The sequence below is a fragment of the Pimephales promelas genome, chromosome 22 (genome assembly GCF_988280905.1).
Source record: "Pimephales promelas chromosome 22, fPimPro1.hap1.1, whole genome shotgun sequence".
NCBI lineage: Eukaryota > Metazoa > Chordata > Actinopteri > Cypriniformes > Leuciscidae > Pimephales > Pimephales promelas.
In genome coordinates this window covers 2,294,409-2,311,559 of record NC_142790.1, presented here as the reverse complement: position 1 = coordinate 2,311,559, position 17,151 = coordinate 2,294,409, and the positions used below count along the sequence as shown (strand labels likewise).

At 37.6% G+C, this 17,151-nt stretch overlaps 1 protein-coding gene across 7 annotated transcripts in view; it reads left to right on the top strand.

The window, feature by feature from the left end:
* pard3aa (par-3 family cell polarity regulator alpha, a) overlaps positions 1 to 17,151 on the top strand; it is a 516,002-nt gene that overhangs the window by 303,219 nt on the left and 195,632 nt on the right. For all 7 annotated transcript variants that reach the window (XM_089125821.1, XM_089125818.1, XM_089125820.1 and 4 more), the window contains one exon: positions 5,817 to 5,955. In XM_089125821.1, the coding sequence (XP_088981947.1) occupies positions 5,817 to 5,955 (139 nt within the window). The remainder of the gene's footprint in view (positions 1 to 5,816; positions 5,956 to 17,151) is intronic.

Here is a 17,151-nt window from a genome sequence, read left to right as displayed (position 1 = left end):
TTAATTTCAACTGAGGAAAGAAAGACATGGACATCTTGGATGAAATTGGGGTGAGTCAATTATCAGCAAAAGTTTTTTGGAAAGTGAACTACTCCTTTAAGTAGCCATTGTTGCTGTGTCAGTGCTGTAACTCATTATTTTCAGTGTCAAAATGAGTATTATGTTTTAATATGCAGTGCGAAATAGAAATTTCAGACTGTAATTCATTAGCATTCTCGCTAAAGCTCGTCCCGGTGACGAAGAACTGTGCATTTATTAGAGTGCCTCCTGTGCATTAACACAGCCCATGTGGTTTGTGTCCGCATGACATTTATGAAAGCTGACATCAGGAAGGAAGTGTCACGCTGGCTACAGAAAACTGTCCTGCTGAAATGAGTGTCTGATCGATTGGGTCTTGAGAGAGCTATCAGTCAGCCTGACTGGTAAATTATGGTTTTATTAGCGTTGAGCCAGACTGCGGCTCCATGGGGCGAAGCGGGGCATGATGGGACGCATCCTCATACACCAAGCAATATGAGGAGGACTTCTGGATCTGTTCTTCATTAGTTTATTTACTCTCCGATGGACCTTTTTGACATGAACTCACAATGACTTACTGGTGTCATATCACTGGGACTGGGATTGAGGAGGATGACAGAGGCATCATGGGAAATGTAGTTTTGCACTTCAAAGAAATTGCACATAGGAAGGAGTGTGTGTGTGTGTGTGTGTGTTTGTGTCTTGTTTGACTGGAGGCTCAGAATGAAGACGCTCTTTCTAATCCACTTACAGCTCAGGAGGGAAACTCAATTGGTTCACCTGAGAAAGTAATTGATTGAATCAGAGGGCAGCGCACCGAGCCGCAGTGGCTTTGAGCAGATCGGCTGTCACGACACACACTCAATCTGACTCACTCACACTTCACAAGGTGAACCGAGACAGAAGAGACCAGTCCAGCTTCCATGTGGTCCTTATTTTCAGTTAATACAAGACTGCCATGTGCAAAAGTATTTTTATGCAATTAAAGTAATAATAATATCCATTTATTTTTATTATACGTAGCAGCAGTATTAATAACAATTTTAATGATAGTAGCATTAACTTAACTATATTAGTGTATTAACTTATGCCTAACTGTATTATTGTATGTCCTTTAGATGTTTTGTATATCTTAATATATGAGTTAATATCTGAATATATTTGTTCTGTTTATTAATGATATATTACTGTATAATAACATTGTATCTCTCTCTCTCTCTCCCTCTCTCTCTCTCTCTCTCTATATATATATATATATATATATATATATATATATATAAGGGCTGGGCAACGATTAATCGCGATTTATCGCATCCCAAATTAAAAGTTTGTATTTACATAATATATGTGTGTGTAGTGTGTATAATTATTTTGCATATATAAATACACACACATGCATGTATATATTTAAGAAATATTTGCATGAATATACTGTATATATATTTATACATAACTCATATTAAATATACATATAAATATTTTATATATTAATAACACATTTTTCTTAAATATATACATGCAGGTGTGTGTATTATATATATATAAAATAATTATACACAGCACACACAAATATTATGTAAACACAAACTTTTATTTTGGATGCGATTAATCGCGATTAATCGTTGCCCATCCCTATATTTATATTATATATTATATTTTACATTTATATTTTTTTTGGGCGGGGGAAGATTTTTTAGGAAATTTCCACAACGATTTATTAATCGTAAATTAATCCCACATCGAATTTGGCTGAGAAATTACCGCCAAAACATAATTTAAAGTTGTCATGTAAAAATCATCAAGTATTACAAAACATTACAAAAAGTAGCTTTAGAAAGCAAATATTTGATTTGATTCACGGTCTACAAGGCTACAAGGACTGTTTTTTGTTGTTGTGTAAATCAACATCCTATTTGAGACATATATAAAAATATAATAAGACAGAAACTCATACATACTCATACTGCCCATGTTTATACATCAACACATTCAGTATTCAATAAACCGTCCCACCTAGGTGAAGTGTGTCAGTACACTACGGACCGAGGTGTATTTGGGGTCCTTGAGATGTTCTGACATGTCCTGACATTTGTACTTTTTTCAGTTGCTTATAATCATATTAATGGCACAGGTGAAATTACACTCTATTTAGCACAAACAGGGCTACCATAATATGTGAGCAACATGTATGTGTATGTTTGTATTTTTGAGAGAATATTGTTTAAGCGTGGATATTAAAAAAAACTAAAAATGAAAGTTTCTAAAATAAGGCCATAAAACACATACGAAATATGTTTATTTTATTTATTTTACGAAAACACAAGGTTTTGGTGTTAATAAGAGTGTACACAAAAAGATAAGACCCTCTATAGTTTATAATCATGTATTGATTTTATTTATATGACAATTAATGACGGAGTATTAAGTCTATGTTGGAACTATGTGAAAAGAAAAGAAAAAACGATCAAAACGCATGGGTGCGTTTTTGGTCTTCATAGGGTTAACCAACCACAACAAAGGTCATTTACATAGACACATTTAAAAAGTATAGTTGTAAAAATTTTGCCTTTTTAATGCTAAGGGTCAAAATGGTCAGAGAATCCCAGAAGTACAAGGTACAAGAAACCTATTATAAGGGGATTTCAGATATGGCTTCTTTAACGTATGCAGTCGCACCCATTCAGTGCCCGTACTCTCACCGGTGAGAGAATTAAATCAGCCATTATGAGGAAACATAATAAAGTGTTACTGGCTCTAAAGCACAGTATTCACGGGGTAAATCTGAGCAGCTCGACCCACAGCTGCACAGCCTCGGGCGCTTGTGGCCGTCATAATCCACTTGAAAAATAGACTGAGAAAATGTGGGAGAGGACAACAGATCTGCCACAGAGAGGGCTCATCTCTCCGTGTAAATGAATGGGATTTTAGAGATGTGATCATAGAGAAGGCTAATGAGGCTGTCTGGGCATTACAGAGCGAGAGAAGGCCAGCATGTGTGTGTGTGTGTTATAGACAGGATTACAGTTACTGTATGATGCAAGGAGATCTTCTCTCTCATCCAAGGTCAGAAAGGATTTTCTCAGACATGGTCTAATGTAAACTGTGAATACGTGGATGTGAATTACAGTGATTTTTATCACTACTAGGGCAACGATTTGAAAATGTGTCAAGTTGTTGCATTAATTATATATTTTCTTTGCTGTGGTGTTTGCCTGTGTTATACAAAAGTTGCTCAGTCAATACTAAGGTACTATGACTGATTTTGTGTCATTCAGAAATTAATTGAGTGTATTTAATTCAATGATATTTAGATTTTAGCCTGGGTTTCCCCATGCTGCCTTACCGCAGTGCGATTTTATTCACGCTGGACACCACGAGATAGGGAACCAATCACAGAACGGGGAGGGAGCGGGAAGACGATGACGACGTACATGCGACACCGAAGCAGTTTGTTTATATCTATGGATCCATCTTGGCAGCGGACGCGAAGTTACCTTTTGATACTGCCTTTGTGTGTACATAAATCTCCTAAATCTCGGACCCATCGTCATCTTAATCGTCTAATTTTCTGTCGCTCTACATGCGTCATCTGGTATCAATGACCTGATTGGCTATGGGCTACGTACAGGCATTTTTGATAGACATTCGTAGCACCCAATAATATGGCTCTGGGCATTCGGAAACCACGCCTCAAATACGAGAAAATGAACATGTGGTTTTTGATTGTATGGAATTAAAATTTACTGTAATTAATTAGATGATTGGATGGATGGATGGTTGGTTGGTTGGTTGGTTTGATGGATGGATGGACGGACGGACGGACGGACGGACGGACGGATAGATAGATAGATAGATAGATAGATAGATAGATAGATGGATCAGCCTCTGAGGAAGACAGACAGTAAAGGGAATGTTTTAATCCACATGGCTAATCCTGTTAGCGAACACTCGATTAGGGGAGATTACGAGAAGAGAGGGCAGAATAAACGGGTAATGATTACTCCTCTCCCAAACTCTCGGCCGTAGAAGATCCGTGTCTCCCACAAACACGTCAGTTCATCCTGGACTTTAAGACACACGTTCCTTTATTAAAACCCTTTTGCATTAAGCAATGCATATAGTTTCTTAAGAATTGGTAAACGGATCAGGGATCACCAATGTAAAACACTGTTTATCTTGGTAGATTGCTAGTGGAAATCCCCTGCTATCATAGTGCTAACGACTGTCGGATCCCTTTGCATTCATTAATAAATAAATAAATACGGGCCTTCAGAAAGAGACGCAGGACGTAGCAATGATGCATTCTTAAAAAGCCTTCCCATAGTTCCCCTGAGCTTTGTCTCCAGATCCAGAGAGCTGTGTCTAAAAGCACTGACGTGGATCTTGGTCTTCCTAGTAGACAGGAGCGCAGGTGCTGAGCATTATGGGTAAGAAGCTCCTGCTGCCGACCCTCGTTCTCAACAACACAGCTTCATTCAGGAGAAGATCCTGTGGGAGGAAGTGCAACCTTCTCACGATCAATGCGGGCCCTTGGGAAAAGTGTATAACACTAAAAGAACATGATAGCTCACATAGGACCAGAGATCAGACCTCAGTCATGATGGCCTAATCAAAGCAGCGCAGGAACAGCTCTATTAGTGCGGATGACAACCTGATGCGCTTCAGATAATAACTTTATTTGACTTTTTGAGTTTTGTTTTGCTCACAAAAGCCATGCATCGGACTTTTTTGTTTTGTTTTGTTTTATTGTTTTACGTTTTGTTTTGAGATTTGCTTTGGGTTTTTTTTTTATTTGTTTGCATTGTTTTAAATGAGCATTTTTAAAATTATTTTAAGTTTTGTTTTGAAATGTGTTTTGTTTGTTTGCATTGTTTTAGATGAGCATTTTTTAAAATTATTTTAAGTTTTGTTTTCTTTTTGTTCTGTTTGTTTGCATTGTTTTAGATTAGCATTTTTTAATTTTTTTTAAGTTTTGTTTTCTTTTTGTTTGTTTGCATTGTTTTAGATGAGCATTTTTTAATTATTTTAAGTTTTGTTTTGTTTTGAGATTTTTTTGTTTGTTTGCATTGTTTTAGATGAGCATTTTTTAAATTAGTTTACGTTTTTTTTTTTTTGAGATTTTTTGTTTGTTTGTATTATTTTAGATGAGCATTTCTAAAATTATTTTAAATTTTAATTTTGTTTTTGGCATTTTTTTGTTTGCATTGTTTTAGATGAGCATTTTTTAAATTATTTTAAGTTTTGTTTTGTTTTGAGATTTTTTTGTTTGTTTGCATTGTTTTAGATGAGCATTTTTTTATTATTTTAAGTTTTATTTTGAGATTTGTTTTGTTTGTTTGCATTTAGATGAGCATTTTTAAAATTATTTTAAGTTTTGTTTTGTTTTGAGATTTTTTTTTTGTTTACATTGTTTTAGATGAGCATCTGACAAAAATTTGGGATAATTGCACTTAAATCAAGAAAAAAAAAACTATTTGATCAACTTTTATTTAGCTTTTTTTAGCAATAAAAACTGTTTTATATTAAATTTTATTTTTTGTTGTTTTGTTTAGATTCTAGGCTTGCAATTGACAATTTTGTGACAATTGCGCATAAAGCAAGAGAATTGTTTTATCCAATTTAATTGTACGTTTTGTTTACATTTTAGGCTTGCATCGGACTACATTTTCTGACAATTGTGCCTATAGCAAGAACAACTATTTTCTAAAGGGACAAGACAAATAAAGCATCTGAAGGATTAAAAAGGCAGTATATTTATATTAATATATATATATAAATATTCCCCTCTTTGTCTCCAGGAGTCTCCGAGCAGCCCGACTGTGTCTCTGAACTCTCCACGAGATGAACATGAGCGGCGGATCTCTCAGTCGCTTTATCCCGGAGAGAGCCAGGGTGACCAGCACACCCCACGACACGCCATGATGGGGAGATTGATGGGTAAGCTGATAAAACTACATACAAAAATGGCCAGCGCTTTCTCGAACCGAAGAACAATCTGATCGGCTGACTTTAGGAATTATTATGGATTTTCATCAGTCCAGATGTCCTTGCTCACCTGCAATTTCTGCTTTCCACATAAAGTATATCCGGAATGTCATTAAAAGGAAATGGGTCAGTTTGCATGTCATTCGAAGATCTTTTGCTGTCGAAAGGGGCTTTCACACTGTGTAATTACAGGAACTCAGTTATAGGAACTATAGTCACCCGGGTGGAGTAATTAGAGTCATTCTCCTGGTTGCATTTGCACCACCTGTAGGAACTCTGAAGCGACATGATCCAGCATAGGCGATGTCATTTAGGTGCACCGTGATTGGTTGAGAAGTGCCTGGACTTTGGTCCATCTATCATTGTTTTGCATATCCTTTTTCAAAATGGCCTGTGCCAGTGTTTTGCACGGCATGCATTCAGACAATCAACTTAAACTTACGTCATTGGTAGTTTCTAACGTGCCGGGTTAGACACAAGCAGCAATCCAACACAACAATGACTTAAACTGCAATTCATCGACTGGCCTCTAGAGACAGGCTGCAAGAGAGAGTCAATCCCATAGACCCCCATGTTAACATACTCAATTTTGAAGCAGAAAATAATATGTTTACAGCCTGGTACAAAAAGTTTTTGTCTATATCACATGACAACTGTGAGGGAGGTGGATTTTTTTATAACTCACCCATTTAAATTATATTAAGGCTTGAAGTTGTGCATAATTAAGGGTGTGGCCACTTGAGTGACAGGTGGATTGCCGCTGATGTCACTACTCTAGCCGTATGTCTGCTGTGTGTTACTCACGAAGGTGAGTATTTCCGCCTTTAGATATAGGCACTATGAAAGCGTTCCTCTGGTGTGAAAGCCCCTGATGTGGATGGTTTTTATGCTGATAGTCATATTTTTGCTCTGCAAGACTATGTACAGTATGCACACACACACACACACATGCTCTTTATATTTGCTTGACCTTGTGTTTCCATTCCCACCTGTTTCCACCGGACATGTACGCTTTAAATACACAGATGCATCAACACCTGGACACACAGGCTCAGTCCCAGCATGCTCCTGTGGTTTCGTAAATGGAGGTTAATGTCATTTTCAAGCCTCCGTCTCATCCAGCATGACTCTTTCAAGTCAGTCCTGATTTTTCTCAGACTCCGCTCCATTTCTAGTCCTGCCAGACAATTGGAATCGACAGACCAATCCTTTCACCGTCATGCTTGTCATTTCACAATCGACTACTCAGTCTTGAACAATAAGCTCTTTAGTAGCCGACGCAAACCCTGATCTTTCTGCTCTTCCTCCCCTGCTCTTCTTCTTGTCCTGAGCTTCTCATTGCAGTGTGATGATGAGTCAGTCTGTGACGTCTCGTTCTCCTCATCAGAGTTACAGTGGCAGAAGTGTATGATGGCGATTGTACTGCCTCTTTTGTTGTAATTTTAATTGATAGTCGGGAGATATATATATATATATATATATATATATATATATATATATATATATATATATATAGATATATATAGATATATATATATATTCTAAATATATATATATATATATATATATATATATATTAGTGCAGGGCAACGATTAGATGCATATAAAATAAATGTTTGTGTTTACAAATATATGTGTACGTAAATACACACATATATATATATATATATATATATATATATTTAAGAAATATTTGCATGTACATATGAAGAGTTCAGATGCAAAAGCCTCTAAATGCCATTTGAAATTTTCTTCTTTAATGATGATTTTTATCAAACTTGTATATTTAAGTTCAGTAATTTCACTTAAATAACAATTAATAGGTAATTATCATTGCCATTTAAGTGAAATTACTGAACTTAAATATACAAGCTTGATAAAAATCATCATTAAAGAAGAAAATTTCAAATGGCATTTAGAGGCTTTTGCATCTGAACTCTTCATATATACTATATATTTATACATAATGTATGTTTATCTATATAAATATAAATACTTAATATATAAATAAAAATTTTTTATTATATGCATGCATATGTGTGTATTTATATATACAAAATAATTATACACAGTTCACACACATATATTAAATAAACACAAACTTTTATTTTGTATGCGATTAATCGCGATTAATCGTTGCCCAGCACTATATACTGTGTGTATATACAGTATATATATATATATTAGGGCCGTCAAACGATTAATCGCGATTAATCACATACAAAATAAAAGTTTGTGTTTACATAATATGTGTGTGAACAATATTTTTATACTAAAATATAAATGATATAAATATAAATAATAATTTATATTTTATAATATAAATATAAAATATAAATTATTTTAAATTAAAATATAAATTTATAAAATATAAATCATATATATATATACATGTATTATTTATACATGCATGTGTGTGTATTTATATATATATATAAATACACACACATGCATGTATAATTAAGAAAAAATATTAATTATATATAAAATATTTATATTTATATATAATATAAATTATATATAAATCTATATACAGTATGTACATGAAAATATTTCTTAAATATATACAAGCACGTGTGTGTATTTATATAAAATAATTATACACAGTGCACCCACGTATATTATGTAAACACAAACATTTATTTTGGATGCGATTAATCTCGATTAATCATTTGACGGCCCTATATATATATATATATATAAACAAAATCAGATCTCAGAATTGTCTTTCACGTTGTCTCTCAGTTTTCACTTCTCATTCTTTCCTAGCTGGTGTGCACAAATGTATGCATTGTCACTTTTTTTCTAAAAGCATGCGAGTGAATGTTCCCCATCTCCTGTGCGGAGAAACTCTCAAACTTCTCAAACGGCAGCACTTCAGAGAGATTATCTCTACATCTCCGGAGGAGGAAAGGAAAAAGGGAAAGTTTGAGAAAGTTTACCTCGGGGATGATGGCACCCTTCAGCTATTGTAGGCCTGACACGTTGTCATACATCTCGTAAACTTTAGTTTTCTCGCCACATGAAGCTGAGAATTGTTTCGCCACTTGTCAGTCACTTGCATGACATGTTATTTGTGTTTGTGAGAACATGAAAAATGCAACAATAACAGATGACACATTGGATGGCCCATTACTGACGCTCTGAACGACAGAATGTCTGTCCCGTAACTTTGGTGCTGTCGGACGAGAGGTCCAACACCTTGATGTGTGTGTTTGTCAGAGGTCATCTTCTAAAGGACCCGGGTGAAGCCTGCCTGACGCCGTGTGCTGCATCACTGTCAGGGAAATAGTCTTACGCCTTACACACATATGAGCTGTCACTCAGGAAGGAGCAGACGCGGGTTTGAGCTGCAAGGTTAGCGAGATAATGTCGTCTCGCGTGGCTGTTATGACAGGTCGGATGAGGAATGAAACTTTAAAGCTTGAAAATAGACTGAAACTCACAGGAATAAAGTGCAAAAGTACAAATTGATAGTTGACACATTTTAGGCTGACTGGATAAAGGAAAGTATCAATCTTAGGTTGAGTTACGGGTCTCCATCTTCGTTTGGTTAGTTTTTGTCTTTATTTAAACCTGTCACTATTTCTTTATTAACAGTCTTGCAACTAATAACACACACATAAATAAATACATAAACGGTGTCATAAATCTGAATTAATGTTTGTGAAAACAAAAATGTTGCAAAATGTTGTTTAACTCTTTACCTGCCAGCGCTGTCCGTTCGTCCGTCCATCCATCCATCTATCTATCTATCTATCTGTCTGTCTGTCTGTCTGTCTGTCTGTCTGTCTGTCTGTCTATATGTCTGTCTGTCTGTCTGTCTGTCTGTCTATATGTCTGTCTATCTATCTATCTATCTATCTATCTATCTATCTATCTATCTATCTATCTATCTATCTATCTATCTATCTATCTATCTATCTATCTATCTATCTATCTATCTGTCTGTCTGTCTGTCTGTCTGTCTGTCTGTCTGTCTGTCTGTCTGTCTGTCTGTCTATCTATCTATCTATCTATCTATCTATCTATCTATCTATCTATCTATCTATCTATCTATCTATCTATCTATCTATCTGTCTGTCTGTCTGTCTGTCTGTCTGTCTGTCTGTCTGTCTGTCTGTCTGTCTGTCTGTCTGTCTGTCTGTCTGTCTGTCTGTCTGTCTGTCTGTCTGTCTATCTATTTATCTATCTATTTCTCTATCTATCTATCTATCTATCTATCTATCTATCTATCTATCTATCTATCTATCTATCTATCTATCTATCTATCTATCTATCTGTCTGTCTGTCTGTCTGTCTGTCTGTCTGTCTGTCTGTCTGTCTGTCTGTCTGTCTGTCTGTCTGTCTGTCTATCTATTTATCTATCTATTTCTCTATCTATCTATCTATCTATCTATCTATCTATCTATCTATCTATCTATCTATCTATCTATCTATCTATCTATCTATCTATCTATCTGTCTGTCTGTCTGTCTGTCTGTCTGTCTGTCTGTCTGTCTGTCTGTCTGTCTATCTATTTATCTATCTATCTATCTATCTATCTATCTATCTATCTATCTATCTATCTATCTATCTATCTATCTATCTATCTATCTATCTATCTATCTATCTATCTATCTATCTATCTATCTATCTATCTATCTATCTATCTGTCTGTCTGTCTGTCTGTCTGTCTGTCTGTCTGTCTGTCTGTCTGTCTGTCTGTCTGTCTGTCTGTCTGTCTGTCTATCTATTTATCTATCTATTTCTCTATCTATCTATCTATCTATCTATCTATCTATCTATCTATCTATCTATCTATCTATCTATCTATCTATCTATCTATCTATCTATCTATCTATCTATCTATCTGTCTGTCTGTCTGTCTGTCTGTCTGTCTGTCTGTCTGTCTGTCTATCTATTTATCTATCTATTTCTCTATCTATCTATCTATCTATCTATCTATCTATCTATCTATCTATCTATCTATCTATCTATCTATCTATCTATCTATCTATCTATCTATCTATCTATCTATCTGTCTGTCTGTCTGTCTGTCTGTCTGTCTGTCTGTCTGTCTGTCTGTCTGTCTATCTATCTATCTATCTATACTTGCATACATAAATAAAGACAAGGAACATGATAATAATGATAAAAAAACAGTAAAAAGGAAATGTATAAAAGCAGTGTCCTGGAAATGTTGCATGTGTAAAGTCTAGTGTGAACTCGGCTGAAGTTACGTTTGGTGTCAGTGTAATTCACCACTGTAGTGCATGTGTTTGACATTCCAAACAGATCACGTCCTGAACGACAAAAAAAAAGAAAGAAAGAAAAGAAAGAAATAAATAAAAACGTTGAAATGGGATCTGACCTTTGAGACTGAAATGCATTTCCGGAAATCAGATTTGATTCGTTTTTCAACCCAAATACAAACGATTTTGCGTCTTTCTCTGCTGTTCAGGTTGTAAATAATTAAATTTGCCTCTTCTTTCCATCTCGTCTTGTCACATGTAACGTATTCCTTCTTCCTAGTGGTGAGGTGTGGAACTGCAGCCGTGCTGTAATGTGGGATTCTTGTAGTCTTTTATGTTCGAGTTGCACTTAGTGCTACTTTAACAAGTTAAACACAGTTAAAGTGACACACACAGGGACTTTTTGCCAGTCATTTAAGGGAATTCACTGTACCAATTTGAATTTGCCCTTCACAAGTGTTGATTTGGAGAGAATAATGCCTCTAAGTGTGTGACGGGAAAGGTTAGCCCCATTAAACAGTGGAAATAGGCGCTGTGGCTAATGCTCCAACCAAAAAACAGGGTCCATTAATAGTCCTGCGTGTAAACTGCTGCTCCCGAGACTCACTGTGTTCTTCCCGTACAGAGAGAGATTGAGTATATTCTGAATGAATCTACCTCTGAATGACAGTCATTACTGTTGCGGATGCACTTGAGGTAATCACAGTGGAAGAACATTTCAGTGTCGTCCTTTAGACGGAGTACCTGAACTCAGCGAACAGGTAGAAGAAGAGAAAGAAGATTGCCTGTAGGATAAGTTAATGTTGGATTAACAAATGTATATGAAAATATATAATAGTTAGGCCACATAATATAGGCTATTATCACATCAACATTACCACAAGTCATCATTTGTGACGTTCAGCGACTCTTCTGCGAAATCTGTTTGTGCTTCGGCTAACAATTTGGCTGGCGATTAAGCTTGCGATTTGATAAAAAGACTTGTGATTCAGATATCAATTTGACTAGTGATGAAGTAGCGTTTAGGCCTAACTCTTGTGAGCTAGCGATTTGACTTGTAATTTAGCTTTTTATTTTTTATTTTTTTTATTTTACATTTTGGTTTGCGATTAAGCTTTTGATTTGGCTGGTAATTAGCTAGCAGCTTGTGATTCAGTTACGATTTAACCAGTGGTATCAGTTTGTGATTGGCTAGCAATTGCAACTGTGTGTTTTGTAGCTGCTGAATTACTTATATGCACCGTACCTTTAATCATTATGCCCACACTTTTATCCAAGTATGCAGAAGACTACAACAAAATTGATTCATCTGGGAGATGCAGACATTGGGGAAATGCTTTGGAAACTCGTATATCAGAGCGCTAATTATCTTTAGACTTCTTTTATTCCTTAAACATAAAACTAATTAACAGGAAAGCTAATGGTGCTTGTCTTTGCAGCTGCATTAGCGATTAAACGTAACTTTTATTATTTTTTGCATGTGCTTCCTCTAATGTTTTGTCCTCCATCAAAACAGTAAGTTCCAAATTAAGGAATCCTGAAGCTTACTGTAAGCTTGTAATATTTTATCTCTGTAATATTTGTTCTCATATAAAGAGATAAAAGAGCCTTAACACTAAAGCTTGTGAGTCTGAGTGATGGGCGGGGCTTAAATCACATTGGCTGGCCACAGTGGCTGTCAGAGTGATGGGCGGGGCTTATATCACATTGATTGGCGACAGTAGTTGTCAGTCAGAGTGGTGAGCAGAGCTTATATCCCATTGACTGGCCATAGTGGCTGTCAGTCAGAGTGATGGGCGGGGCTTAAATGACATTGATTGGCCACAGTGGCTGTCAGAGTGATGGGTGGGGCTTAATCTGACAGTTCCATCACATTGATTGGCCACAGTGGCTGTCAGTCAGAGTGGTGGGCGGGGCTGAAATCACATTGATTGGCCACAGTGGTTGTCAGTCAGAGTGGTGGGCGGGGCTGAAATCACATTGATTGGCCACAGTGGCTGTCAGTCAGAGTGGTGGGCGGGGCTGAAATCACATTGATTGGCCACAGTGGTTGTCAGTCAGAGTGATGGGCGGGGCTTAATCTGGAAGTCCCATTACATTGATTGGCCACAGTGGCTGTCATTCAGAGTGATGGGCGGGGCTGAAATCACATTGATTGGCCACAGTGGCTGTCAGTCAGAGTGGTGAGCGGAGCTTATATCCCATTGATTGGCCACAGTGGCTGTCAGTCAGAGTGATGGGCGGGGCTTAAATCACATTGATTGGCCACAGTGGCTGTCAGTCAGAGTGGTGGGCGGGGCTGAAATCACATTGATTGGCCACAGTGGCTGTCAGTCAGAGTGGTGGGCGGGGCTTATATCACATTGATTGGCGACAGTCGTTGTCAGTCAGAGTGGTGAGCGGAGCTTATATCCCATTGATTGGCCACAGTGGCTGTCAGTCAGAGTGATGGGCGGGGCTTAAATCACATTGATTGGCCACAGTGGCTGTCAGAGTGATGGGTGGGGCTTAATCTGACAGTTCCATCACATTGATTGGCCACAGTGGCTGTCAGTCAGAGTGGTGGGCGGGGCTGAAATCACATTGATTGGCCACAGTGGTTGTCAGTCAGAGTGATGGGCGGGGCTTAATCTGGAAGTCCCATCACATTGATTGGCCACAGTGGCTGTCATTCAGAGTGATGGGCGGGGCTGAAATCACATTGATTGGCCACAGTGGCTGTCAGTCAGAGTGGTGGGCGGGGCTGAAATCACATTGATTGGCCACAGTGGCTGTCAGTTAGAGTGGTGGGCGGGGCTGAAATCACATTGATTGGTCACAGTGGTTGTCAGTCAGAGTGATGGGCGGGGCTGAAATCACATTGATTGGTCACAGTGGTTGTCAGTCAGAGTGATGGGCGGGGCTGAAATCACATTGATTGGCGACAGTGGCTGTCAGTCAGAGTGATGGGCGGGGCTGAAATCACATTGATTGGCGACAGTGGCTGTCAGTCAGAGTGGTGGGCGGGGCTGAAATCACATTGATTGGCCACAGTGGTTGTCAGTCAGAGTGGTGGGCGGGGCTGAAATCACATTGATTGGTCACAGTGGTTGTCAGTCAGAGTGATGGGCGGGGCTGAAATCACATTGATTGGTCACAGTGGTTGTCAGTCAGAGTGATGGGCGGGGCTGAAATCACATTGATTGGTCACAGTGGTTGTCAGTCAGAGTGATGGGCGGGGCTGAAATCACATTGATTGGCGACAGTGGCTGTCAGTCAGAGTGATGGGCGGGGCTGAAATCACATTGATTGGCCACAGTGGCTGTCAGTCAGAGTGGTGGGCGGGGCTGAAATCACATTGATTGGCCACAGTGGTTGTCAGTCAGAGTGGTGGGCGGGGCTGAAATCACATTGATTGGCCACAGTGGCTGTCAGTCAGAGTGGTGGGTGGGGCTGAAATCACATTGATTGGCCACAGTGGTTGTCAGTCAGAGTGATGGGCGGGGCTGAAATCACATTGATTGGCCACAGTGGCTGTCAGTCAGAGTGGTGGGCGGGGCTGAAATCACATTGATTGGCCACAGTGGTTGTCAGTCAGAGTGATGGGCGGGGCTTAATCTGACAGTTCCATCGCACTGATTGGCCACATGGCTGTCAGTCAGATTGATTGGCGGGGCTGTCAGTGGGATGAGCTGCTGGCTGTGAAACTGTGTGAAGATGTAGCGTGTACACTGAGCCTTACATCAATCTAACTGGCAGTGTGAATCCACCTCTCGCAAGTCTCACTACACAGGCGACTTGTCAGGGTATAATTCAGCAGGCGGCAGATACACATCTCGGGCTGAATCACATGTGTCCTTTCTCCATTTCTCTTTTCTCCTGTTGTGTCTTGGCCAGGACTTTGTAGGATATGTTGTTTAAAATAGTGGAAAAGTACAGAAATTATGCAAGATCTTGGCAGTAATCAAGGATTTTTGTTGATGTGGAGCGAATTATAGTCTTGCTCGCTGTGAGCACAACTTTGTCCAAATTGAAAAGTCAAACAGAAAATCACACTGTCTCGCAAATTGAGGACTCGTCACTTCTGGGCGTGCTGTTTCGGAGGATAATCTTTTCACCCCACATGAATGATGGGAATGTACTTCACCTGTTAATGGCTGGAGAATTGACAACATTTCAACCTGACGTTTTGTTATTGTGATTTTTGTTTTTTTGTATATATACCCTATTGTGTATTTTGTTAATTATTTAGTCTTGCGATAAGCATAAAAAGCTATTGAATTGCAGCAGCATTTTTAAAGTAAAAATCAGTCATTTTCTTTCAAACATTTTTATTTAGTTTGTTCAATGATTTTTTTTAAACCATCAACTCTTACTAACTAAGCTTATGATAGTAAAAACTCAGATTCAGATTAATCTGATTTACTCGCATTGATTTAAAGTAATGTATTAATAATCGAAAAAAAGAATATAAATAACAATACAAGTTTTTGAAAGAAGTCTCTTCTGTTCATTGAGACTGAATTTATGTAATAAAAAATAAAAAAAACCAGTTTGAAATATATTTTAATATATTTAAAAATGTAGCAGCATCATCACTCCAGTCTTCAGTGTCACATGATACTTTAGAAATAATTATAACATGATGATTTGCTGCTCAAGATACATTTCTGATTATTATCAATGTTGAAAACAATTTTTGCTGCTTCATATTTTTGTGATGCATATTTTCAAGATCCTTTGAATAGAAAGTTCCAAAGAACAGCATTTATTTGAAATATAAATATGTTTTAGCAGTGTAACAAAGTGTCATCCTTGTTGAATAAAAGTGTTAGTTTCTAGTTTGTCTACCAAATTGTATTTACTTGTCAAATTAAGGATAGAAATATAATCTATATATGAAGAGTTCAGATGCAAAAGCCTCTAAATGCCATTTGAAATTTTCTTCTTTAATGATGATTTTTATGAAACTTGTATATTTAAGTTCAGTAATTTCACTTAAATGGCAATGCTAATTACCTATTAATTGTTATTTAAGTGAAATTACTGAACTTAAATATACAAGTTTGCTAAAAATTATCAATAAAGAAGAAAATTTCAAATGGCATTTAGAGGCTTTTGCATCTGAACTCTTCATATATATACTGTAGATAGAGAGATACGAGAGAGGCTTTTCACTCTTTCATCAACTACATCGTGAATCGCGAGCTGTGACCTTCTTTTCCTCAAGGTATATTTGTCTCTGTGTCTCTGCTCTCTGGTGAATGGCACAGTAGCAGAACTAGAATGACAGAGATATGCTGGGAATTGCATCACACTCACACCGCCTCCTCAGACTCCCTCGGCTTCTCTTAAGTGGTTTGTCTGTGCCTGTCAGATTAGCGCACCCGCTGTATTAATCGGCTGATGAAGACTACGGGATAATGAGAGCTGTTATGCTAACAGGTGGAGGGTTGACGGGAGATAACAGACTCATAGTGACCGAGAGCCTGAAACACTCGCTCTTATTGTTGTTTCTGCCTGTGACCTTCCCCTGTGATATTACTGTGCCGCACACTGCTCAGGGACCTGACCTCTAGAGTGTTACACGCATGTGTACATATTAGGCCTGTCAGTTAACACATTAATTCCCTGCAATAAGTTATAAAACAAGGCAAAATACACACAATTAATGGATTCACCTCATGTAAATTCTGTAGGAGGATGATGATACTATTAAAGAGGAAATATTATGGCCTTTTAGCCTAGAACAGGTTTTTCTACTTGAATGTTGATTATTCTCCTCATATTCTCCATTGTTGCGGCTCCTCTCTTCCCAGTCTGTCAGTAACGCTTTGTTTACTTCCTGTCTCTATGAATCCCCGCCTTCTGAAAAGCACACTGTGCTCTGATTGGTCTGCTGGAGCAGTGTGCTGTGATTGGTCGAGTGTGTTTG